Genomic DNA, 26,605 nt, shown 5'->3' with positions numbered 1-26,605 from the left:
CAACATGAAAATGACAGCACAGAACCGTATTATTAGACCGGCTAGACAATTAAAATTTTTACAATTCACAAAGGCAGCCTTTACTGAACTAGTTCATTTGTTCTCACTTTGGTACATTTATTTAATTTTAAAATGGCAGAGAAACTGTTCAAAAGCTCCTAAAACAACATCCAACTCTTGTTGTGGAAGACACCCAAAATCCACTGCCACTTCTACGGCTCCATCATTGAGTGCAAAGTGACCAGCTGCATTGGAGTTTGGTACCACCGCCAGTGAAGACCACAAATGCCTACGGAGGAGGGTTGAGACTGCTTCAAAGATTACCAGGACTGCACAGGCCTCTCTGCAGGGCACACACCACCGCAGAGTCCACAGGAAAACCACTTCCATCATCAAAGACCTCACCCACCACCAGTTTGAATGAAATAGCACGAAATGCAGGACTACCAGGCTAAAGGCATTTTTCTTTCCCACGGCAATCAGACTTCTGAACTGCTGAGCCCGCTTTTGTCTGATACTTGGATTATCTCCACAATCTGTAGGCTATAATCTGTATTTAACTGACTGATGCACATACCAGCTATAGTACATTCCTTGTACAAATACATACATATGCTGCAAAGTTAACATTTCCTTACAGCTGAAATTTAGATAATATTATGTATTTTTGCATGTTGGTTTTATCTTATTATTGTCCATTTTATACTCTGGCACCCAGCTGGGACAAAAAAGGTAAGAATTTCATTGTACCTAGACTAGACTGTAACGTCCACTGACCTTCAACCACATAGGAAACAAATGTCTCAGATGCTTACTTGATCTCCTTTGGCCCCTTTGGGTCCTTGATGCCCTCTAGGTCCAGCATGCCCCTGAAAATCACAATTATCTTAAAGTGTACGAAGACTTTTGATTTTTGTAAACTCAGTGACAAAAGTGAACACTTACTGGTTGTCCAGAAGCTCCAGGTCTGCCTCGTTCCCCATCCACACCAATTTGACCCTTTAATGTAACATGATATTAACATATTTAACTGAATACAACATTAATGAGTTTTGAAACTAGTTGGCTGAAAATGGATGGCTGGATGAAAGTAATTGGAAGACTTACTTTGTACCCTGGATCTCCTGGTTGACCTCTTTCTCCTCTGTCACCTGGATGTCCCTGAGAAATCAGAAAATATAAGAAAAAATGGCAAAATTTTCAGATTAATTTTGGGTGAGGACCATAACTTTGGAGAAGACAAACAATAAAAAGACACCAAAAATAAATTATGGTTGAAATACCATAAGACCATGAGGACCGGGAGGACCTTCCTTTTTCCCATCATCTCCTTGGAGACCCTGTAGATAGAAAACACAACAGAGATCACTGATTTTTTTGAAAAGACACAAAATTAATTTGGGCTCTAAATTACAATTTATCTGGTTAAACTTAGTCAGACTAAGAAGCAGAATTAAGATACAGGAGAATAAGAAACATCAGTTATGCATAAAGTGAACGAGGTGTACCTTTTCACCTTTTGGTCCTGGAGGTCCCATTGGACCTTGTTGTCCTTTGTGACCCTGTGAAGACAGACACCCAGAAACCATGTTATATAAAATTATTGTATCAAACTGCATTAGAAAGTCCTTAAACGCTACTAACATTATCTCACCTCATAACCCAAAAGGCCCATCTCCCCCTGCTGACCCATTCGGCCTGGAGCTCCCTAAAGGTAGCATATGTTGTGTGGTTAAATAAATGATCCTTCATATGAGATCATGACAGTGCTTTGATGCAAGTGATCACTGTGATAAATGTTTTTGATCAGTACTGTTCAACTTTACCGCATGTCCGACAGTCCCTCGCGACCCCTTTGGTCCAACAAATCCTGGTGGTCCGGTCTTTCCCACAGGTCCAGTCTCTCCAAGATGACCCAGATAACCTTTAGCACCCTAAAAATTGTTAGAGCAAAAAATGCAGAAAGGCTTCTTGTGTTTTTATTTTTTGTGTATAGGCTTATGGTTACTTAAGAATTAATCTGATACCAGAAACACTTTCATGGTATCACCTTTGGTCCTGGTTTGCCTTGTTCTCCGATTTTACCAGACTTCCCCTCAGGACCCTTCAGAGAAAATCAATCAATCAATCAATCAATCAATCAATCAATCAATCAATCAATCAATCAATCAATCAATCAATCAACCAAATAGATGTCTTCATTAGGACTTACCCTGAAGCCAGTGAGTCCTGGATTACCAGCTGAACCTTCCTTTCCTTTTAATCCAGTTTCACCTTTCTCACCCGTGTCACCCTCCTGACCCATATCACCTTTTTCACCCTGATCACATAATTATAACAAGTCCATTTCAATGTTTCACACTCAAACTACAGCTTTGTATTTAAATGTCTTTCATTATTACCGATTCAAGAACATGTTTATAACTGCTCACCTTTGTTCCATCAGGACCGGCTGGACCAGCTTCACTCTCTGGGCCTGGCTCTCCCTGCACACATAAACAACCCCTCGAAATAAACACTGGCTCCAACTCTCGAGAAAGGCAGACATTTCATAACTTAATTCAGATAAATATACCCTCTGTCCTATTAATCCTTGTTCTCCAATGTTTCCAGCAGGTCCAGTAGCCCCCTGACACACAAGGACACAGTAGATTTCAGAATAAGCCTTGGAACCAAGAATGATGGCTCGATAAAGAACAGTTTAATTTTCTCACCTTCTCCCCAGGCTCTCCTGGCAGCCCTGGTTCACCATCCTTTCCTGGAGGACCCTAATGAAAGATAAACAAAAGAATAACTAAATACATTTGGGCAAGTCAGAGAAAGGAAATGTGTAATTAGTTCAATAAGACGCATTACTGATGAAAGAGAGTGCAATCAATCACTGGCAGAGGCTGAACAACACGTGTCCAGTATTGTGTCATTTAATCTTCACAATACCCCTTTTGTCTGTGCTGTTAAACCCTTTGTGAAACATGTCAGTATATGCTAATTACAAAGTGTGTACATGAGTGTGTTTGTAAATCAGCTCACCTTTTGACCAATTTCTCCCAACAGTCCAACAGTCCCAGGTGGTCCAGGTGGTCCCTAGAAATGACAGCACATGTATTTAAATGCTATATGAACGAAACATAGGGAATTTTTTGCCAACATTTACTGAGATTCAACTCATGATGAGTAAATCAACATGTCATCTGCATATAGTTTGGCTTTGGATGATGTTAATAATGAGAAGTTTTGCCAAGAAGGCTCACTGATTACAGAAAATTAGCCAAGTTGACTTTTATTCCAATCAAACAAGACATACAAGACTATGAAAAAAGGCTAAATGTATGTTTATTTTAATATGAAAAACTAAACTGGCTGTGATGTGAAAACAAACAAGTGCTGGGTGCCTGTTTGTAACATTGCAAATGTATTTCAGCATGTGTGCAAATCATTTTAGGAGCCAAGAAAACCTATGTCTTGATTTGATCAATAATGTCTCATGGAATGAAAATAAAAAATAAAAATAAAAACCCTCAAAAATATGAAATTATTTTGTTTTATTTCTTCATAGCCAAAGTCTAGGTAGAATGTGGGAGAATCAGACTTAGGCTGGATAGATGAATGAAAAATAAATAGCTGACTTAAAATATCTCTTGTTAAAAGTAGTTTGCTATACAATATTTGTCACGGAAGTAAAATATTTTAGAATTTATATCAGCTAATGTACTGTATATTTATAAAAGCTCGGTGTCAGTCCTGCACTCATTTTTTTCAACAAGATTGCCGAGATCCCTATCAACAATGAATGCCTTGTGAGTCATTTTTTGTGGAAAAACAGCTCTGGTGTGACCAATCATGTTTAAAACAAAAGCATTACTCTGTTTCTCAGTAGAACTACATTTTTAAAGGTGTGGTTCACCCCCAAAAAAACATTTTTAAAGATTATTTCTGATTATAATCCATTACTTTTTCATGCAAGCTGAACATAAAAATAATCTCCTACACCGATCTCTTTGGAATTTCTTTTTTAAATGTAAAGTGCATTATAAATAAAATATATTATTATTATTATTATTATTACTATTATTATTTTCTCCTGCACGATCAAACGCCAGGATTAGAAAAGCCTGACAGCTTAACGTCACACTGTCACTTTCATGGGCCCATCCATCTTGACTCACGACGGGGAAGGCTGTTTTTGGTTTGGTGTCCAGGAAACAGCAGAGAACGTATCGGCTAATGGAAGCTAACTGTTAGCATTAGCAACTTCACCACACAGCAGAATTTCTTTAGGTTTGCGGAGATAAAACATCAATGCTGCAAAATAAACAGAGTCAGCGGTAGAGTCCCATTGCTGTTATCCAATCAGCGGTGAGACGTCCAAATATGAAGAAGTAAGACTGTAAATTCAGCCGTCTGAAGCTCTCCTCTGATCTGGCAATTTTCTAGATCCTGTAACAGGCGCACCAGGACTTTTTATACTCAGAACACAACTTACAAGGCATTCATTCGTACTAGAAACGACTGCAAATGTATTAATTAAATGAGTGAACCACACCTTTTAGGTAACGACACAGTATTCCAAAAGGGGGGAAAAAACATTAGGTGAATTGTAATGAGGAAATCATAATGGCAGCCTTAACTGAACAAATTGAAGGACATAAATTATGGGAACATTTCAAGTTAACAATGCTGGAAATACCGGCTCGCCAGCTATTCCTTTGTCCCCTGGTGGTCCAGAAGGTCCTTGAATTCCCTGAAGACAAAAAGCAGGAAAAAAAAAAGACTTTTAGAGTTTCCTATTGTGATGCCACTGAAAACGAATCACATTGTTTGTGTGGTCTTTTGTGTGTGAGTTAAACACATGATATTAATGAACTCACAGGAAAGCCTTTAGGCCCAGTTTCTCCTAGCTCTCCAATCATTCCCTGGAGTAACAAGATAAAAGAAATCAAAGACATGAGATCAACTCTGTGACAGATCAAAGATGATTGTAAAAACAAACATTCAAACTTGTTTTAAGAAAGTACACGAATAAATAAAATCACAGTTACAAGGCACCATCCTTTATTGTTTATGATCTAAATTTGAAAAGGAAAAAAAAAATATATATATATATATGTATCAGTGGTCTTTAAAAGCTACATCTGATCCACACAACAAAACAGGAACAGAACGCTGGAGATGTCTGGCAATCATTTGCTCAACTGTCTGATGTAAACCTGAAAAGAAATGTTCTCCAGAGGAAAACACATTTTTCTTTTCCTGACATAAAAGAAGAATTCTTTTAAATCATGAGACTGAGATCTCTCACGTCTCTAGAGTAACACCAGTACCACAAAAATCAAATGTGAGGAAGACAATGGAAAAAGAAAGATGGATGTGGTTTTCACCTGTGATCCTGGGAAACCTATTTTTCCTGGAGGCCCATCGTGACCCTGTAGTGAGAGGAGAGAATTAGATAAAGCTGGTGTCAAACTCTTAATTTTACTAAAAACTTCCTGTTTCTTTTATAGGAACATCACCATGTGCTATTCATCTACAGTTTCCACCATTGCAAAGGGTTACAGTATTAGATGAATGATTTTGTAAATATGTGCACAACGGGCATCCTTACCTTCTTGCCCTCTGACCCCATCTCTCCTGTTGGACCGTCAGGCCCTATTGCACCCTGAAAAAAAAAGACAAATGTCACTCCACCAACAGAGGTCACTGTAACACTGCCAGGCAGCCACAGCAGGCTGTAAACAAACATCGCTCTAGTGTGACACAAAAGCCCCCCACATGCAAGAATTAATCGTAATAGTGTCTGAAGACTGCCCTTAAGATGAATCTAAAAGTATATCATGTGATCTGTGTATGCTGAATAAACTGCTGCATGATCTGGTGACACATGTGCAGCTGAAAGACATCAATTTAACACAAGATTCAAGGTTTAAAAAAGTCAATTACAAATAATCTCAGCTGACATTTAAACACACAAACACTATTCGAAGTTTTGCTTGAAATGCATGGGTGAAACTGTCAAATATAATCAATGCAAATGGGTTAAAGACCTGCTAGCTTCGCACCTGCATCTGTTTCACATCTTTAATCTGGATTATGTTGGCTCACTGACACAAAAGGAAGTCCACTGACTGACAGGAAATGTGTGAATCGAAGCCCTCATGGTTGGCTTAAAAAAGAAAGTGTTTAACAGTGATTTTCTCAGGACATCATCATGATGGAGGTCTTGATGCTCAGTGAGAGTTTTGGCGAAGAGAGAATAACAATAACCAAAGTGCTATAAACCTATTACACACAGAGCTGGATGGACACTGCTCGTTAACATTCCTGTCTGGGGTACCGGCAACCTGCTGGTTGTGTTTACACAGGCCGATTAGTCGGTGAATGGAGAAAATACTTTTTCCACTTATCCCCACTTACAATAATCACAAACATCAAATTGCACATATACAGAGATATGGTTTCTATCTGACAGAAACATGAACTTCAGCAGCATGAATCCATCAACTTGTATTTAAAACAGCTCAGAATGCTGAGTAAAAGGAATAATCACACAGATGTGGCCTCTGGCTGGAAAACATCAGCTGAGGATTTGTCCATTAGATGTCGTAAGGAGTTATTAGTTACAGAGCATGATTAGTCAGACTGGTGATCATTCACATCTGATATCTACAGGCTCTATTCAGCATCTTTTAACTGTTTTTGATCATGTAAATAAAGTTCAGACACAGAAAACAGACCAAGATCCACATGCTCTGATACCAACATGCAGTCTTATACAGGTCCTTCTCAAAAACTTAGCATATTGTGATTAAGTTAATTATTTTCTGTAATGTACTGATAAACATTAAATTTTCATATATTAGATTCATTACACACAGCTGAAGTAGTTCAAGCCTTTTATTGTTTCTAATATTGATGATTTTGGCATACAGCTCATGAAAACCCAAAATTCCTATCTCAAAATATTAGCATATCATGAAAAGATTCTCTAAACGAGCTATTAACCTAATCATCTTAATCAACTAATTAACTCTAAACACCTGCAAAAGATTCCTGAGGCTTTTAAAAACTCCCAGCCTGGTCCATTACTCAAAACTGCAATCATGGGTAAGACTGCCGACCTGACTGCTGTCCAGAAGGCCATCATTGACACCCTCAAGCAAGAGGGTAAGACACAGAAACAAATTTCTGAACGAATAGGCTGTTCCCAGAGTGCTGTATCAAGGCACCTCAGTGGGAAGTCTGTGGGAAGGAAAAAGTGTGGCAGAAAACGCTGCACAACGAGAAGAGGTGACCGGACCCTGAGGAAGATTGTGGAGAAGGACCGATTCCAGACCTTGGGGGACCTGCGGAAGCAGTGGACTGAGTCTGGAGTGGAAGCATCCAGAGCCACCGTGTACAGGTGTGTGCAGGAAATGGGCTACAGGTGCTGCATTCCCCAGGTCAAGCCACTTTTGAACCAGAAACAGCGGCAGAAGCGCCTGACCTGGGCTACAGAGAAGCAGCACTGGACTGTTGCTCAGTGGTCCAAAGTACTTTTTTCGGATTAAAGTAAATTTTGCATGTTATTCAGAAATCAAGGTGCCAGAGTCTGGAGGAAGACTGGGCAGAGGGAAATGCCAAAATGCCTGAAGTCCAGTGTCAAGTACCCACAGTCAGTAATGGTCTGGGGTGCCATGTCAGCTGCTGGTGTTGGTCCACTGTGTTTTATCAAGGGCAGGGTCAATGCAGCTAGCTATCAGGAGATTTTGGAGCACTTCATGCTTCCATCTGCTGAAAAGCTTTATGGAGATGAAGATTTCATTTTTCAGCACGACCTGGCACCTGCTCACAGTGCAAAAACCACTGGTAAATGGTTTACTGACCATGGTATTACTGTGCTCAATTGGCCTGCCAACTCTCCTGACCTGAACCCCATAGAGAATCTGTGGGATATTGTGAAGAGAAAGTTGAGAGACGCAAGACCCAACACTCTGGATGAGCTTAAGGCCGCTATCGAAGCATCCTGAGCCTCCATAACACCTCAGCAGTGCCACAGGCTGATTGCCTCCATGCCACGCCGCATTGAAGCAGTCATTTCTGCAAAAGGATTCCCGACCAAGTATTGAGTGCATATCTGAACATAATTATTTGAAGATTGACTTTTTTTGTATTAAAAACACTTTTCTTTTATTGGTCGGATGAAATATGCTAAATTTTTGGGATAGGAATTCTGGGTTGTCATGAGCTGTATGCCAAAATCATCACTATGAGAAACATTAAAAGACTTGCACTACTTCAGTTGTGTGTAATGAATCTAATATATAAGAAAGTCTAATGTTTATCAGTACATTACAGAAAATAATGAACTTTATCACAATATACTGATTTTTTGAGAAGGACCTGTATATGCAGTCTCTGATTCGACATTTTCATTTGAATCTTCAATGCCGTTACACTGTTTTTATCTGAGTGGAGACAGATGTTCTGTTTCAGTTGACATCAGGACTCCACATCCAACTTAACATGTAAAAGTCATGTGGTATAAATATCTGACTTTGTTTTAACCATTTTCCTTCTCGGTCAGTTCAAACCTGTATTTTTATGGTTTTTGAAATAAAATTAGCCGAGGACACATCTGAAAGTTGTTGCATTCATGTAGGTTTACTGACACTCCTGTTTCTAATTTTGGAATATAAACTATGAAGGTGGTGAATTGGTAGTGACATTGTTGCCTAAAAACATAGGTTATGATATTAAAATGTCCAGACTAATCATATTGATGATCATCTCCCATAAAGGTCTAATAAAGACGCAGTGTTGTTGTTTTTTTAGGGTTAGGGTAAACATTATTTTTCCTTACACTGGTAAGACGGAGACAAAGAAGATGCTGCGACTGCTCACCCAAAAAAGGCACACACACTTTTTTGCAACTGTATCTAAAATGCATAATTGCCATTATCATTATATTTGTTTTGAATGAGCAAGAGAAACCTCAAGCTATTCTGTTCTCTTAAAGGTGTGATTTACTCATTTATTCAATACATTTGCATTGTTCTCTAGTGTAAAGCAATGCCTTATGAGTAATAAAAAAAGCTATGATGCTCCTGTTCTGAGATGCAGAATGTTGCTGGTGCAGATGTGGGCTGAAAAATGCAGGATTGCTCATTATTATTAATGATGTGCACACACCTCGCTTCTGATTGGCTAACAGAACGTGTTTAGCCATGTTGCAAAGTCACTATCACCAACACACTCTCTCTCCTCGCTGCAAAAAAAAAAGCCTTCCTGTGGGCAGGCGCGAGCCAAGATGGGCAAGGCCATGAATGCAATTTCAGTGTGACATCACAGTGTGAGGATTTTCAAATCCTAGCATTTCCCCATCTATTTTCTATCAGAAGCTAATGCAGGAGATAGATGTAGGTGACTTTTTTCATCTTCTTTGGTTTATTATAAGTGACATGAAATTATTTCACAAATGACAATGTCACACGTTTCCACTACAAGAACTGTGAAGTTGATAACAAATTATTTCTAGAACTCGCTTTTGCTAAAACTTTATGGGAAATAAGAACCATCTAGTTTGTTTGCGTCACTGAGGTTTTGGGTTTTTCCTGGAGCTGAACCAGCTTCTTTATTCAGCTTTAACCCATTGTGCATGAATAGGCAGATGGTTCCATTAAACACAGCACCTCTGCATCACTTCATCAACATCTTTTAAAAACCCATCAGAGTAGCGCCTCACTCACACTCGCTCAGTAACCGTACATATCATCTTTCAGCCTGGGAACAATGACACAATGCCTGCAGAATACCAGCACACGCTCTAGCTGGAAAAAAGAAAAACTAGTCAACCTTCAAACTCACCCGCAAGCCCTTAGGTCCTCTGGTACCAGATGGCCCAGTTGATCCAGAAGGGCCCTGACAAACAAAGAAGAAAAAAAGAGAAGTCAGGAAAAAATAGAGGGATGGCAAAATAAAACAAAGGTTTACAATGACAGACCAGAGGGCCCCCTGGCTGTTGACCCCAGAGGGGGGCAGCCTGACCTCAGGAACATACTAGGTTTTGTTGTTAGATCTGTCACTCACACCAATTAAAAAGCCTGCTCTGGAATCCTGTCCCGCTGCACCCAAAACCCCGTGTTTATGTTTGTTTTGGTGGCTCGGTGGCCCCCGCTTTGAACCAGAACAGGGCCTGACCTCAGCTAAGTGTGGCCATGGGGAAGACTCAGTGGGAGGACAAGGGGCGTGGGGAGCAGTGGCAGTGTGTAATTGGTTATAGGTGTTGGGTTTTTGACTGACAGGAGGATAAAACACATACAACAGGGGGCTGTCAGGTCTCATAGCACTCAGAAAAGCTCTGAATCTGACACTATGGTCGCCATCTGTACACAGCTCTTTGGTTAGGGTTAGGGTAGATAGTGACACAAATGTATCTGTTTTTGGCTGTTTTCTCTGATACTTGCTACTCTAAGAGGAGATTGTGTCCACAGTTTAATCGAGTCTCGTGTGTAAAGGAGAAAAAAAAAATTAAATGTGCACAAGAGTGGTGACTTACTGGTCTTCCTGGTGGTCCAGGAGGCCCGGTCTCACCTGGCGTCCCCGGATGACCCTATTGTGAGAACACAGATTTGACACATAAATTACAGCTGACACTAAACTGGATTAAACAAATGGTGAACTTCAATAAGACCAATGATCTGAGAATAGTTTTGACATTAAGAAGCTTTTTGGGGATTATTGACAAAACAGAACACTGCTTCTGGAGTTCCCAGACTGCAGGGAAGAGGTTCCAAGTTTCCAAAGAGGGTTCCATTAAAAAGGTGTTGACACAAAGACACAAACTTACTCTAAATCCAATGAATTGTATGGGTTTGTTAAAGGTAACATGCTGCTTTTCTTTCACCGACACACTAAATGGATCTGCAGAAAATCTTTCTGCACTGAAAAGCTAGAAAACAATGAAAGACAAGAGGCCAGAAGACAGCTTTTATATAAAAAAAAAACGTACTGCTCCTGGCTGCCTTTCTTCGTCTTTTTTATTGAATTTGGTTTTCTGGCCAGACCATTTGTAAAAGCACAACTGTATAATGGGAGAATGTTTTGGTCGGACTAGCCAGAACATCTGAGAACTATAAAACCCATTCAGTGTGTAAGGTTATAGCATCATGGGCAGCTCTGATGTCATGTGCCCACAGAAATAAAACATAGATGCCTACAGTCTGAGCTCTCTGTTAGCACCTCCTTTCGCTTTCTGTGATGCCATCTTTTCCAGAGGGTCTGTTTCTGTTTTGTAACTGAGGAAGCCAGCCAAAGGAGAACTTCCTCAGAAGTGTGAATGTGTGTGTGTGTATGTGTGTGTAAGCAGTAAAGCTCTTTCAGAGATCCAATTGGCACTGAGCCAACTTCAATGATGACTAAATTGTGATCCTTTCCAGCCAGCCGTACGTTTTTGAGTCTTAGACGGTCCGTAAAAGATAAAGGCAACACACAACTGAGGAGCCATAAGCTGAAAGAGCGGAACAAGCAGATGATTGTGATAAAGTTATGGTCATAAAAGAATCGTGCAGAAAGCTGAGCCCTTTTCCTTTAGCCCTGCAGAAATCTTCCTTTTCATTTTCTTAGATGATCCCACTGGTATTTAAGAGCAGTTAACACTATTCATAGAGATTAGGGAGGAAAATGTCTTTAACCCTCTGGAGGCAGGCGTTGCAGATTTGCAACATTAAAACCTACCTACCTGGTTACTCCACACACGTATTTCACGAGCATTTTTAAACTCAGAAGTACCCCTGAAGGACTTAGTTGTTCGTCTTTTTATCAGAACTTATTTAGAGCCTGAGAGGGTTAAGCGGTGCACTCAGTTACCAACATTTTTTATTTGGGCTTTGATTAGAACCTTTTTTTAACTAGAAGCTTCCAGCCATGTGCTAAAACTCAGCTTTGATGATGATAATGATGGGACTCAAAGCCCAGACCATGATTAACTGTACTGGTGAGAAATATGTTGTGTACATTATAACGTCCTCTGGTCAGGTGTGAAAAAACCTGTGATAAAAAAGGCTGAAAAAAGGTTGATTGACTGTTAAGAGGGTTTCCTATCCTAGCCCCTAAAATGTATGCTTTTTAAAGATTATATCAACCTATAATGGATTTTTTTTGTCCATCTGAGCTTAACACAGTGGTGGCTTGTCGATAAGGAGCCTTCCTTTCCGGTCGTCTCATGGGTCCCAGAAGAACGAAAAAACAAATGCAAATCAATGGGGCTAAAAGAGCTATTTTCGCTTTGCCTTATGCCCTGGATCGCACATATGTTGTATTTCAATTTAAATGAAAAGTAATGATGGTTGTTTCAACCACACCTGTCTTGTTCTTTGACATCTATCAGCTTGTAAAAGTTAGTAATTAGCATGACTACAAATCAGACATCGATACGTTGCATATATGATGTCACCACAAAATCTCCTCTCCCCTAGCGTAGCTGCTACTTACCTCATGGCTAGATTTAAAGTTTGCTGAAATTACAGTGGTTTCCCCTCTGTTTTTCTTTGTGTCTGGTTCGATGACATCACTTTTGTGAAGCGCATTTGTAGCCCTGGATGTATTTTCACACAAAACATATAATAACGTTTCCCCCTTTCGAAAATTAGCGCTTTCTTGGTATTAAAATGTGTCTTTAAAATTCAGAGACATCATATGTGAAATCCATGGCACATAAGAAGTGGAATTAGAAAACAGTGTTTTTAGCCCCGTTGACTTGCATTCATTTTTCATTCTTCCGGGGACCCATGGTCCGGGAGCAGATGGGCGTGACTTAGGCTCCCTGTAAGGAGAGTTATGGCACCGCCCTCTCTGACGTGAAGGGACAAAAAAAAAGCTAAAGTCATATCTCTTACTGTTGCAGTAAATCTGTTAATTTGCTCACATTTTACGTTATTATAATGTTCAAAGAAGGATGTCAAATTGAATTTCAATGTTGTGGTAATGCCATCTACTGGTGGAACTGAGTATTGCACTTTGAAGTGCGCCCTCTCAGTAAATGATTAATTAAAGTGGTGGTGTGTAGTTTCCTGGCGCTAGGGGCCAGTACATACATTTCAGGGTAGTTTTACGCCATATCGTTGTGACTGTTGCTAGGTTTTAAAAATAAATTACAATAGGTGTTGTTACCTGTGAAGGAGAAAGCGTGCAACCTCGGTGTGACTCCTCAGACTTTGATGGTCCTTCAATTAATTCAATCGAGAGAATACAATGCCGATTGTAGTTTCTGGATCTGCTCGGAGTTCTGTGCCTGCTGATGATGTCATTATACTACGGCAATACCACTTGGCCAAAATATATTGCATCTCCTTTTTTAATCTGTTATTTCACATAGTTTTGGAAAGAGTTTTGTTATTAACCCTCCCTTTGGTCTTAATGGGTGACCCCGCGAGGAAAGTTGACCATTGAGTAGGATTGATGGTTTATCCCTTGAGGTCCACGTGGCAGGGGTGAGGTGGTGCTCAATCCTCACCTCTGCCACATGGACCCAAGGGATAAACCATCAACCCTGCTCAATAGTCAACTTTCCTCGCGGGGTCACACCCATTAGGGTTAAAGTCATGTTTTTTACTGACTGTTTTCAAATGTGGTAATGTGGTAAAGTTGTGCATCCAGCCAATCATCTAGTTGACGTCATCGACAGGACCCCGAGCTGACCAGAAGAAAACATGGCATCTAATATGGTGTGCCCCAAAGACGCTAGACCCGTTCCCTATGTACTTTAGACCCAACTTTTGTGGTTACATGTTATGAAGCCGCCAATATTTGTCAACGACTGGACATAATCTTATTCATTTTCAACAACATTTTGATGGATATTTTCAAAGACTGACGGTAAAACCACTTTGAGGCACACACAGACTCAAGCTGGAAAAAAAACTAAGGACAAAATATGTGTATGACCGGTGTCAGAGCTTGGTCCACATTGCCAGCAGAAAGTCGGGCTCGTTCCCAGTGAGAGTTGGACTCCACCAAGGCTGCCCTTTGTCACCGATTCTGTTCATAACCTTTATGGACAGGATTTCTAGGTGCAGCCAAGGTGTGGAGGGCATCCGTTTTGGTGGCCTGAGGATCAGGTCTCTGCTTTTTGCAGATGATGTGGTCCTGTTGGCTTCATCAGAACGTGATCTTCAGCTTTCGCTGGAGCGGTTCGCAGCCGAGTGTGAAGCAGCTGGGATGAGAATCGGCTCCTCTAAATCTGAGACCATGGTCTTGATTCGGAAAAGGGTAGAATGCCTTCTCTGGGTCAGGGATGAGGTCCTGCCCCAAGTGGAAGAGTTTAAGTATCTCAGGGTCTTTTTCAAGAGTGAGGGAAAGCTGGAGCGTGAGATCGATAGGCGGATTGGTGCTGCATCTGCAGTGAGGCGGGCGTTGTACTGGTCTGTTGTGATGAAGAGAGAGCTGAGTTAGATGGCAAAGCTCTCGATTTACCGGCCGATCTATGTTCCTACCCTCACCTATGGTCATGAGCTTTGGGTAGTGACCGAAAGAACGAGATTGCGGATACGAGCGGCCGAAATGAGTTTTCTCCGAAGAGTGGCTGGGCTCTCCCTTAGAGATAGGGTGAGAAGCTCGGTCATTCGGGAGGGGCTCGGAGTAGACCCACTGCTCCTCCACATCGAGAGGAGCCAGTTGAGGTGGCTTGGGCATCTGGTCAGGATGCCTCCTGAATGCCTCCCTGGTGAGGTTTTCCGGGCACGTCCAACCGGGAGGAGACCTAAAGGTAGACCCAGGACACGGTGGAGGGACTATGTCTCTCACCTGGCCAGGGAACGCCTTGGGATTCCCCCGGAGGAGCTGACCCAAGTGGCTGGGGAGAAGGAAGTCTGGGCCGCCTTAGGCTACTGCCCCCGCGACCCGACTCCGGATAAGCGGATGAAAATGGATGGACGGATGGATGGATGGATGATAAGTGGATGAAAATGGATGGATGGATGGATGGATGGATGGATGGATGATAAGTGGATGAAAATGGATGGATGGATGGATGGATGGACAAAATAAAGTGAATAAAGACAAAAATGACATTATGGACTGCAGTGGCTCACAGTTTTGTGTATTTATTGTAATATTTATCTGTAAGTGTGATAGTTGACTCAATCTGTAAAATGGCTTATTTAGAGACAAATGAATAATTTGGAATTGTAGTCATTTCCCAACAGGTCATTTGAATGTTAATAATGGATATCTTTTCACATATAGCCTTACCAAGAAATTTTTGTCACCAGCCACTGCTGACTTAAAGGTATACTATGCAACTTTTTCATAAACTGAAATCACTTTCTTGAGCCAGTATGAGCTAAAACGACCCTTTACGTGGTTAATGAAATGTCACTCAGACCCCCACTGCCCCCTGTGGCCCGAATATCGCACTTGCAACTTCAGAGTTGCCGCTCACACCCCTGTTGGACTAAATAAAAGTGGAGCTGACATGGTGGAGCTGGAGTCTTCTTCCAGCACGTTTTAGACCATGAACACAGCTGATTTGTTTGATTTCGTGATGAACTGCTCCTGTAGAAACTAATGAAGGCTGAGGAGACATTTCAGCCGTTAGATTAAGGTGATAAAAAGACGAACGCACAGCAAGGAGATGAGTTTCACTTTTGCTTTGACTAACGCAACACTACGAGGTGCTAAAAGCAAGCCAAACTGCAAAGTATCCCTTTCACACAAACTCAAAACAAAACTTTTAGCAACCAGAGTCAATTTTTGCCTTTAACAAAAATCTCTCCACTTTGTCTTTATGAGTGCATCTTACCGTTGATCCTTTTACTCCAGGTGGTCCAGGAAGGCCCGTTTCCCCTCGATCGCCCTAATTTGCACAGATAAAATACTCTCTTTCATTGTTACTTTGAGGAGATGAAGGTGAAACTAACAAGCAGAACCTGATTTATGTTTTTCTTACCTTCTCTCCTGCCAGTCCAGCCTCTCCCACAGGTCCGATAAAACCTACCAAACCCTGAAAAGCAGAAAGTCAATGTTGGATGGATGACTGGAAAGACTTTCTTGGACATCTTGCTTGGAACATGTAGAAATACTCAATGCAGGAAGTGGCAATGTCAGGGATTCTTACTCTTTCTCCCATGGGCCCGACCTGTCCTGTGATACCGGGTTCACCCTGCAGACATGGATCTACTGTTACTTTTCAGATTACTATAACAAAGTTATTTTCCTCATATTTTAGAGAAGAAGGGGAATAAAAGGGCAAATCAGTTTGATTTTTTTTTTACCTTAACTCCCTCTGGACCAACAACCCCAGGAAATCCCTTTCTTCCCATTCTACCCTGGAAACAAAAGAGCCATAGAATGATGAATGGTGAATAGAAGACAGTTGCCTGCCAGGGAGCACATCAATAGCATTCATTATAAAAATTCACAGCAAATGGAAATGATCTGTTTCCTATGAAATAACAGTGTGAAGGGAGATCAGTGAAGTATCTGCTGCATGCATCTAGCTGAAAAAAGCAAGTACAGGTAATGCTGACAGGCTTAGGGTTTTTATTTTGGCAGGATGCAGAACCTTTTTTTTCTCATTTCTGTCTTTTCTTTCATTTTTTTAAACCAGCAACTTCAGGGGATGTGAGCCAAACTCCTGAGATGGAGTGACTCAGTATTCCCAAAGTTTAATTTGGCAACTTTAGTAAAACAGTCAAATCTAACACATACATTTACTCAATCACACAGTAAAAGTCTATTTCGGTTGTAAAATAAGGATTAAAATTTGTGCTCCAGCTCTCGTTATTTCATAATGCTTGATATATATTCACATCTTCTGCTTTTCAGGCCAAAATTACGTTAAAAAAAGTATAATTAGCAAGTTTGGTACACCAAAAGGTCAAACATACACAAAATACTGAAAATGGCGAGAGATGGGAAAACAGTAAAGGTGTAGGAAGACTTGTGGCACCTTGCCAGAGAGCAATCAGAGCTCCTACAGGAGTCAGCTGACACTTCCTGTCTGCTAGAGGAGAGGATCAGAGAATGAGAGAGGCGAGCGTGGAGGGAGTTAGAGAGGGGAAAGTGCTCAGGGAAGAAGGCAGGAAGTCGTAGTTGAAGTAAACATGTTACATGTGAAGTACTGATTGTTTCAGCTAACTCAAAAACCTCTTTTCCTGATATTATCTACTTTATTGATCACACAATAAATATGTGATAGAGAAAAAATAAAGATAATCAAGTACTATTCTGTTTCTACAGTGGATTACTATCATCTTGGAACATTTCTACTGCAGCAATAAATCATGGCATCAATGAACTTTGTGATGAAGTTCATCTCCCCCTAGTGCTCAAAAAGAGAACTGCACACGGCTGTCTGAAATCAGCTCATCGTCCAGAATTCATAACCTGCAGTAATCTTTTTTTATTTTATTTAGAAAATAATGGAATACATACTCTTTTGGTAACAGGGTTAATTCAATAAAACAGCTGAAAGTAAATGCATATCCATGTGATATATTGGAAAGTGCTCACTGTTTTAGAGTACAACTGCACTTTTGGGACTCTAACTCCATGCCAGGATTTCAGTGAGCTTTTACATCATGAATATAAATCAGTTTAGATGACTGCTAAGCTTGCAAACAGATTGAGCTTCATGCAGCAGCTGTGTTTTACACTCATTGTGTAATACAGATACATAAATAGAAAAAAAAGGTCTTGCAAGGGAAATGGCTGAAAAACTCAGCATTATGATGGGACAGTTTACGTGTTCTGGCGTGAAATTAAAAAACAAAAACAACACTTGACTGACTTTAATCTCAGAATTCTGACTTTTTTCTCTCAGAAATGTTACTTTAATCCCAAAAGTAAGAGTCATGTGATCAAAGTCGGACTTCTATTTCTTTTCAGTTCAGTGGTCCTAATCCTCTTTGCCCAAGAAACAAACGCGTTTTTATTAAATATCTCACCTCTAGTCCTGATGGTCCCGGTGGCCCAAGGGGGCCCTCGTCACCCTGGAAACAGATAAAACTGTTGTCGGGCTTTGGGATTGAAAATGCTGAGTAAAGGCAAACATTGAGCAATACATTTCTGGTGTTTTAGGACCAGTCTTACATAGGAGATGTCTGACACACGTACCTCCAGACCTGGAATTCCTCGTGGCCCTGGTAAACCTCTGGCCCCTGGTTTTCCCTTGATGAGTCAAAGGCAGTAAATTAACATAAATGTGTTTTTTGTACACACACGTTTTCAACACAGCTGCAGAGAAAGCAGTGTAGTTCTGTTCTGTTGGTTGAATTGGACTGGGTGTCACGACTGTTTGGAAATTAATTTCATATTTCTCTGAAGTGAAATCTTAATGGTGCTAATGACTCCCCGATGGACGCGAAATAACACATTGACAGCTAAAAGCTGTTGTGCTTCAGCAAGAGGAGCTGCAGATTGTTATTGGTGTTCCGTTTTGTGCTTGATTCCCACAGTTTATAGTCTAGCCAGTCAAGGTGATGGTTGAGCTCACCTTTGGTCCTTCAAGGCCGTTCTCTCCTGGTGGTCCCATGTCACCAGGGAAACCCTGTCACAAGTAATAAGAGAATAGATCTGAGTTGTTTCTGTAACACAAACGGAAGTGTTCAGTGCATCATTCTAGGGCTTAAGCACACACCTCAGGGCCTGGTGGCCCAGATGCACCGTCAGGGCCTTTTTCTCCAAGCTTTCCCTGTTAATAAAAAATAAAAGGAATATAACAACATCTATTCATTTGGGTCTGTGAAATGTTATGAATTTTTAACCTTCACAATGACTTTAATAAACTGTCAGATTGATAGCTTTTGGCTTTGATATTTAATGCAGCATTGAAGAGTTTTTAATACATTAAGCTATTGCTTTCAAACTGGTTTCAGTGATTTTTGAGGCAGAAACATTGGACGGCACAGTTTAGCCCTCTGCTGACTAGAAACTGCAGTTTTGTGGTTCAGATAGGGAGCAGCTTTTCAGCTCACAGATGGGATTTAAAAAGCACAAGAACTTTTTTGTTGGCTTTATGGTGGAGCCTGGAAGTAAAAGCAGAAGAGTAATGTCTTTTGGTTTTAGCTCTTTACTTCACATCTACACAGCCTAAACCCATTTGAGGAAGCTAAAGGAGGCTACGAAATCACAAACTGATGATTAGTGTTGGGCATCTAGAGGTGAAAATAATGTAATGTACTATACAGATATCAATATCCATCCATCTATTTATGTAAATATATGGCCCAAGTGGCTGGCGAGAGGGAAGTCAGTGCCTCTCGAGCCTTCTCGAATTTAAACATTCTCCCTCTCCTGATAATAACATTTTAATTTCTTTGACATAGAATGTGCTACTACTAGTTTACCAGTTTAATTATAGATTCACTAGGATAAATACAATAAAGTTTATCTCTCACCAAATTGAATATTTACTAAGAAATCACAATGTAACCATAGAAACACTACTTGGTATATATGTTGTGTGTGTGGATGTGTGTTTATGTGTGTGTCTGCTCTGTCTTCTCGATCCCCAGTGAGTCGTGGAGGATGGCTGCTTATACTGAGCCAGGATCCTCTGGAGGTTTCTTCCTGTTAAAAGGGAGTTTTCCTCTCCACTGTCGCTTTATGCTTGCTTAGTATGAGGATTGCTGTAAAGTCACTGACACTAGTCAGTGACTTGATGCAATTTGCTGGGTTCCTTATATAGAGCTCCGGACGTCACGTGACTCTCAGAGAGTAGACGCCATGTTGGCAGGCAACAAAGGTAAACAAAATGAACGGGATCGGCTTGGATTTTACTCCGTCTGAGTTTACTTCACACTTTAAAGCCGAAGAAATCGTTTTATATAGCCAGAAATTAAACAGATTAAACATCTCCGACCCGTACCATGTCCATGGGATACTTTTTAAAAATGCTAGAAGCTGTCGGAGCGGACCTGGCTAGGGAACGCCTTGAGATTTCCCCGGAGGAGCTGGCCCAAGTGGCTGGGGAGAGGGAAGTCTGGGCCTCTCGACTTAGGCTGCTGCCCCTGAGAGCCGACTCCAGATAAGCAGATCAAAATGGAAGGATGGATGGACAAATAACAGATTTACATGTAAGTAGTTTAAATAGAGTGCTGTGCTGTTTGAATGTATAAACTGAACGCCAAGAGAAATCACTAGTCTGATTTTTTTCCGTGAATAAAATAAATATGTCAGGCAGGAGCGTCTCAGGATCTGTCTGAGATCTGTCTCGGTGAGACAGATATTAGCAATCCAAAGTGCTTTTTATGTGTGATCTGACAATAGATTAACCATTGCTTAAAAATTAAATACAGCTTAGCCGGTTAATTGCTGGGATCATAAAACACGTAAACGGCAGCACGCAGAACTCACGAGGCAACGTTTTACGTGATGTTTACTTGCTGCTATGAGTAATAAGACAGAAAAAGCCACGCCAAAATAAGTTTAGGAAGCCCACTAAGAATCGTAATAAAAGCATTTAAAATAAATACCATACACAGTTGAGGAAACGTTGGTTTAAGTACCTGATATGAAGCGGTCGCTGCATAAGTGAAAACCTTTACTCTCGGGATCCCACAGCTTCATTTTCGCCCGGTCACTAGCGCGTTTTATTACAATGATCCAACGTTTGCGCCGTTCCGGATCTTGGGGAATCCTGTAGATGGCTCATTCCTTATGTCGTCCGCGTCTGTTCTGCATCCTGGGGCACAACAGGAATCTACCATATTTCCCGTTTGATTGAGTTTTCTGACAATAACAAATAGTCCAGCTGCCGGCTTCTACCTGCCAAGATAGCGCCGTTTCGATTTGAACTGTTGCATGCCGGGAGAAGTGACGTCAACTCCCGAAGCTCTATAGGAAACTTTTTACTGACTGGCTTAATGAACTGAGTTTATTGGAATGTTTATTATGTGAAGTGCCTTGAGACGACTCTTGTCGTGATTTGACGCTTTATAAATAAAGTTGAATTGATTTGAATCAACTTAGGCTACTGCCCCTGCGACAAGACTCCGGACAAGCGAATGAAAATGTCTCTCTCTCTCTCTGTATGTATGTATATATATATATATATATATATATATATATATATATATATATATATACATGTACACCAGTGGATGTCTAACGCTACTGGCTAATGCTGAGCGGAGATCAAGTCAAATTGCACAGGGCTCTAAGGAACATTGTCAGAGAAAGGTAAGATTATGACTTTTACAAATCTCTAAAATAAAAATCACACAAAAATTCTCACATGGGGAAAACTCCAGATTGTTGCTTTAAGATATTAGCATTTCTATTTAGTCCTAGCTCTTAGCTCATCAGTCCAGTTGGCCACATGTACTCCATTTCCCCAAACAGAGGCTATTTAATAAACTATCTACAACATGTAAGCCAGTAATTATTTCAAACTTTCACATATAAACACAACTCAAAATGACTTGAAATAGGCATTTAATATGTTGTTTGTAATAACATTCAAACCAGATCTAACCTGTGGTCCTGGTTTTCCGCGGATGCCCGGTAACCCCGGAGCTCCTTGGATGCCCTATAGAGAACAAACAAAACTCAAAACTCATAAATAAAAGTCATAAAGCATCCAGGAGAAGAAAAAAATAAAACAAGATTAGAAATGCATGACGCTGGTCCACATTTTTTTAATCTCTTCAGTTTATTTTGTTCTATCATGGACTCGACTTTACTTACACCAGAGAGACAAATGTGAAAGATTAGAATAAGAATTTCCATAAGCTTGACAGCAAACATCTGGCTAAGAAATTTTGTAAAGGCAACCACTCAACAAAGGCTGTGCAACATGGGATTTGAAAGATTGGAGACAGCACACAACAAATTAGCTATTGAGGATTGCAAATGAGAAGGTAACGTGTTAAGAATGTGTTAATAATGCCAAAATGAGCAGCAGAAGTGATCTACCTTATCTCCTTTGTACCCAATCTCCCCTTGGTCTCCAGGAATCCCTATTTCCCCCTGATGGAGTGAGAAGGATGCAGGAACGTGGATGAGGTTTGGACAGAAGGAAAGAAAAAAATGGAAAAACATTAGGGGGTCCTGTAATTTTCTACTTTGTCAGTTTTTTAACACACAAAACCAATTAGCATCCAATGCATTATAAACATGAATGCTAAATGAATGCAGTTTGCTGAAATAGCCAAGCTGTTCACATTGTGTCAGTCTGTCTTACAAACCCACTTGATAACAACTGCTGCATTCTGTTGGACCATATGTTTTACAGATTAAGCCAGGTTTCAACAGCATAACAATTGAGAAATGTTGTCAATTCAGTTCTGCTCTGAGTAGTCTTCTTGACTCATCATGGGGCTAAAAATGTAGAAAAATATGTGTTCCTTGAATTAAATTGCTTCTGTGTATGAAATGGGCTACATAAATAAAGCTCCCTTGTCTTGCCTACGCAGAGGTGCCATTTACCTCTTCATGTAGTTTCCAAAAATTTCCAATTGTTACTGAATCAAACATTTTTACTGCAGTAAAGTTATTTAGCAAAGAGCATCAATAATTGTGTTGTGTCATTAACAACAAAAAAATCTTTACATTTTCCAAGTGGCTTCTTCAATTGGCTTTTATTAAAAATATTATTATTGGATTGTCGGGAAGATAAAAAAAGACTGATTATCAAAGAAATTGGCTAATGATGACTTAACTTAGCTTAAAAATGCACAACCTGGCCAAAAAAAGTTGCTACCAAAAAAAAAAGGTCTCACACTAATATTTTTTGGGCCGCCTTTAGTTAGATTATGTCACACATTCACTTTTTCATTGTTCCGGTGAGCTTCATCAGTGTCACATGATTTATTTGAATCCAGTGTTGCATTGATTTTTAACCAAGATATTGATGGCGGGTGAGTCCCACTTCCCACAGATTCTCAGTGGGTTTAAGGTCTGGATTTTGTGGTGGCCATCCAAAAGTGACGATGATGTCTCATGCTCCCTGAACCACTTTTTCACAATTTAAGTCCAATGAAGCCTGATAGTGTCATCTTGGAATATGCCCGTGCCATCTAGGATGAAAAAAACCCCACTGATGGAAAAACGTGGTTATTCAGTATATTCAGGTAACCAGAAGGCCTCATTCTTTGAATGCATAATGTTGCTAGCCTGGCAAGTCATCCTATAGATGTGAATAAATAGTCTGGCCACGACCCATAGACAGAGCCTCGGTCATGGGGCGGAATCTATGATTCCCTTTCAAACTGTCTCTGCATGCAACTGGACAGTGCTAGGACCAATCAGAGCGATGGACAACTATTCATCACTACAAATATATCTGTCTATGGGGCAGTTCATCCTACACCACCGAAGAAGAAGAACAAGCAAATACACCCTTTTTTGAAATAAAGGACTTAAAAACTTCTATCTGCTCACGTCTAAAAGCAAAGCCAAAGTCTAAATCATCTAAAGTTGATGCCAAAGCCGTTTCAAACGAGTGCTGTTCCTGAGCCTACGCCATTTTTGTAGTCTTTTCCATCACAGCTCTGACACAAAGCCTGCCCAATGTCTCTCAAACATGGAACGCTCTGACTGACCCAACCTAAAATCATTCGGGCCAATGATAGACCTGTTGAGACTACAATGGAGTGTTACTAGACCAACCTGCAGACCAAAATCTTTGCTACTGATACGGTTTCTCTAGATTCATAGGCTAAAATGCTGCTGACCTAGACCTGACAAACTACAGCAACCACAGATCACATATCCATGGGGTGACTTTGTTTTAGGCCAGGCAGTGTGTAATCAGATGTGTGTATCAGCTCAACAATACTACCCTGTGCACAAGCATAATCTGTAACTAAAAGACGACAGATGAGAACAAAAAGACGCAAAGAGTAAATATTCATGACGTGCTGCTTAAAACACAGACCAATAACAGGAATATTCAGATCACCTTATCACCTTTCAGTCCTGGTTCTCCAGGATTTCCGGGAACCCCCTGGAACGAGCACCAACAAATGTGTTAGAAAGCTGCAGCCTAGGCTTCATGCATGAATATTTAGCGTGGAACACACACATGAACTCGTCCAATCCTGAAGCTGCACTCAATTCTATTTTTCATTCTGTTGTTGTAAATCAAGTCCAAAAGACAGCTCTGAGCAGACAATGTCTGTTTGTGAGAATACCTTCAGTCCAGCAGGTCCTGGAAGGCCTATTTCTCCCACAGGTCCCATATCACCCTGATGCCAGAAAGAAGAAGAGGACAGCCAATCAGCATCCAGTACTAACACATGTATAAAGTACAGATAAGGACATGACTCAGACATGGTTTTAACACAGAAAACATGGACATCATCTAACTTTGTTCATTAAATGCAAGAACATTGCTTCCAGATTATCCATCAACATGTTACACAGAACAAAAAAAGGAAAACAATGGATGATAATATGTGAACACGGAGAAGCCAAGAGAGTGATTCATCTGAAGCCTGGAATAAAGAGCCCTCGTCTCTTTGAATTGTGTCGTACTCACACATGTGACAAAGCATGTCGTACCCCAGAAATGACTCCTTAAATGAAATCAGTTCATTTGGTACTGAAAGTTCAAATGAAAAAAATTAAAAATACACTTGGGAAAATCTAAAGCAAGAGCTTGAAGTCATTAAATGACGGATTTAGCTGCAGTGTCTGTTCCACAGCTCCCCTGATCTCAGGGATCACTAATCCTATCACTCCTGCTTTGTCTAGCGCCTCTTGAGTGGGATGCACGTCTTTACTGTGGAGGTGTAGGTAACAAAATACAGCTTATACACAAAATTTAAAAATTAAGAAGTGGGCCTCGGGTTTAATTCTGGGCAAACATGACTCAATAATTTAATTAAGGGACCTGCTGCAGCCAAGGCAGGCCCGTTTTTCAAATCTCTTCAGAAATTTTATAGTTATTTACTGATATTTCAAATGAGAAAATAAAAAATTATCCCATCTAAGTTACATAAAAGTGTATCACATACGCTCTCACCCTTTCCTACAGCAGCCAGCCTGCATTCAGAGCTGATTGCTTTGAGTCCCCAAGAAATATTTAAATCATTCTGCTTTTGGTCCAATTTAGTGTCAAATCAGATGGGTGTAGAGGACTCAAAGTTCACAGAAGAACTATAATCAACGAGTCCCTGGATTACAGGCCTACTGTCACTACTGGTGGCCTGGAATAGAGCAGGAGGAGTGACAGTGACGGCTGAAGACGGGACACAAGAGAAACCAGGGAGACGTTATAATCAGACACAATTATGTGGCCGTTGGGCTTAGGAGGCCCGCAGGGCAAGGTGATGGGTGGGCAGGGATGAATTCCTGGCCAAAAATAGTCAATGAAATGATGGTTTAGATGCATTTCTAAATGTGTGTTTCATTAACCAAACTTTAATACACATCCTCCATCCTGTTTCACATTTAAAACAACTTCTCAGTGATTAAAAGCCAACAGTCTGTGGTTAGTTTGTTGTGAAAAGGTCCTGGCAGTTTAAGGAACAACTGTGGTAGTGCTGTTTTTGTGATTAGACAGACATTTTGGGTTTCTTTTCATTTCAGTCTTGCATAATTATGTCTTACTGGAGGGAAAATAATGTTTTACGCACATAATCAAAATGAGAAATACTCACAATAAGTCCAAGAACTCCGTTTGGACCCGGGGCTCCCATGTCACCCTGGGAAAAGATGGAGACGGGGCAGAAATGGTGATTTTTTTAGGGTTGTGGTTCTTTTTTTAAAAACAAACATGCTTAGAAGAGTAACTCAGTATTCATTGCAGCTCATGAGAGGGGGTCTGTGTGCATGCATGGGTTTGAGGTAAAGGCAGCGAAACCCAACATCTCACTGGATAATTCAAAAATGCTGGTTCATTTGATTTTACAACCCATTTTGTTCTTCAATAGATGCTTTAATACACAGTTTAATAAAAAAAAAAGCATAATCAAATATGAATTTGTAATTCAAGGTTTCCAAAATAATAAAATGTGACTTTGCTGCAGATCTGCCCTTTATCTTACCTTTGCAGCCATTAAACAGGCAAACATACCTTTTAAAGCTTCATATCTATAAAACAGGTTTGGTTTCTATAAATAAAACATATTTATATATTTGCTACTATAAAAAAATCCCAAACATTTTTCTGAGGCTTCCAGGAGTCTTTCATTTTCTAATGTCTTCGTTTGCATTTGTAAGATACACCAGATCCGTTTCACGAGTCGAAACAACAGAGTTTACCTGAATGGTTAGCCTTTCTTTGAGGAAGAACCAAAAACTTCAAGCTAAGAAGGGGATCGGTTATGAATTTAAATGATGCATCCAACCACCATTTACTGGCATGTTTGTGCTTCACACTCCAACTGCTAAAAATAATTAATTTGTAGGAAAGAAGGTGAACCAGTCTTCCAAAGATGAAAATTACATTCACGTGGAAAGAAACGTGCTACAGATTTTACTTGCTGACACACCAGAATTAAATGCAATCACACAAACTTCTTACATCATTTAAAGTTCTTGGCTGCAGCCAGTTTACAGTAGTGAATGGAAAAGGCTGCTCTCAAAGCTGCTCTCCACTTAATCTTGTGGACTTTTCACAAATGAGTTCCAAGTCTGAGTATTTACAGCAGTCAAAAGACTCAGGATGAAACTGAATCCATTAGAA

General features: G+C 40.4%; 1 protein-coding gene across 2 annotated transcripts in view; it reads right to left on the bottom strand.

Annotated features, from left to right (window-relative positions):
• col27a1a (collagen, type XXVII, alpha 1a) overlaps positions 1–26,605 on the bottom strand; it is an 81,390-nt gene that overhangs the window by 7,932 nt on the left and 46,853 nt on the right. For both annotated transcript variants that reach the window (XM_015943008.3, XM_070552798.1), the window contains exons 14-45: positions 25,578–25,622; positions 24,108–24,161; positions 23,876–23,920; positions 21,889–21,942; positions 21,449–21,502; positions 18,611–18,664; positions 18,467–18,520; positions 18,088–18,141; positions 17,919–17,963; positions 16,245–16,298; positions 16,088–16,132; positions 15,920–15,973; positions 15,773–15,826; positions 10,532–10,585; positions 9,841–9,894; positions 5,603–5,656; positions 5,379–5,423; positions 4,869–4,913; positions 4,688–4,741; positions 3,031–3,084; positions 2,715–2,768; positions 2,576–2,629; positions 2,433–2,486; positions 2,213–2,320; positions 2,051–2,104; positions 1,827–1,934; positions 1,655–1,708; positions 1,509–1,562; positions 1,284–1,340; positions 1,108–1,161; positions 946–999; positions 816–869 (exon numbers count right to left, since the gene is read on the bottom strand). In XM_015943008.3, coding sequence (XP_015798494.3) covers positions 816–869; positions 946–999; positions 1,108–1,161; positions 1,284–1,340; positions 1,509–1,562; positions 1,655–1,708; positions 1,827–1,934; positions 2,051–2,104; positions 2,213–2,320; positions 2,433–2,486; positions 2,576–2,629; positions 2,715–2,768; positions 3,031–3,084; positions 4,688–4,741; positions 4,869–4,913; positions 5,379–5,423; positions 5,603–5,656; positions 9,841–9,894; positions 10,532–10,585; positions 15,773–15,826; positions 15,920–15,973; positions 16,088–16,132; positions 16,245–16,298; positions 17,919–17,963; positions 18,088–18,141; positions 18,467–18,520; positions 18,611–18,664; positions 21,449–21,502; positions 21,889–21,942; positions 23,876–23,920; positions 24,108–24,161; positions 25,578–25,622 — 1,785 coding nt within the window. The remainder of the gene's footprint in view (positions 1–815; positions 870–945; positions 1,000–1,107; positions 1,162–1,283; positions 1,341–1,508; positions 1,563–1,654; positions 1,709–1,826; positions 1,935–2,050; positions 2,105–2,212; positions 2,321–2,432; positions 2,487–2,575; positions 2,630–2,714; positions 2,769–3,030; positions 3,085–4,687; positions 4,742–4,868; positions 4,914–5,378; positions 5,424–5,602; positions 5,657–9,840; positions 9,895–10,531; positions 10,586–15,772; positions 15,827–15,919; positions 15,974–16,087; positions 16,133–16,244; positions 16,299–17,918; positions 17,964–18,087; positions 18,142–18,466; positions 18,521–18,610; positions 18,665–21,448; positions 21,503–21,888; positions 21,943–23,875; positions 23,921–24,107; positions 24,162–25,577; positions 25,623–26,605) is intronic.

The sequence above is a fragment of the Nothobranchius furzeri genome, chromosome 6 (assembly GCF_043380555.1).
Source record: "Nothobranchius furzeri strain GRZ-AD chromosome 6, NfurGRZ-RIMD1, whole genome shotgun sequence".
Classification (NCBI taxonomy): domain Eukaryota; kingdom Metazoa; phylum Chordata; class Actinopteri; order Cyprinodontiformes; family Nothobranchiidae; genus Nothobranchius; species Nothobranchius furzeri.
Note: the sequence above shows the minus strand (reverse complement) of the source record. Positions and strands in the feature narration are given on the sequence as shown.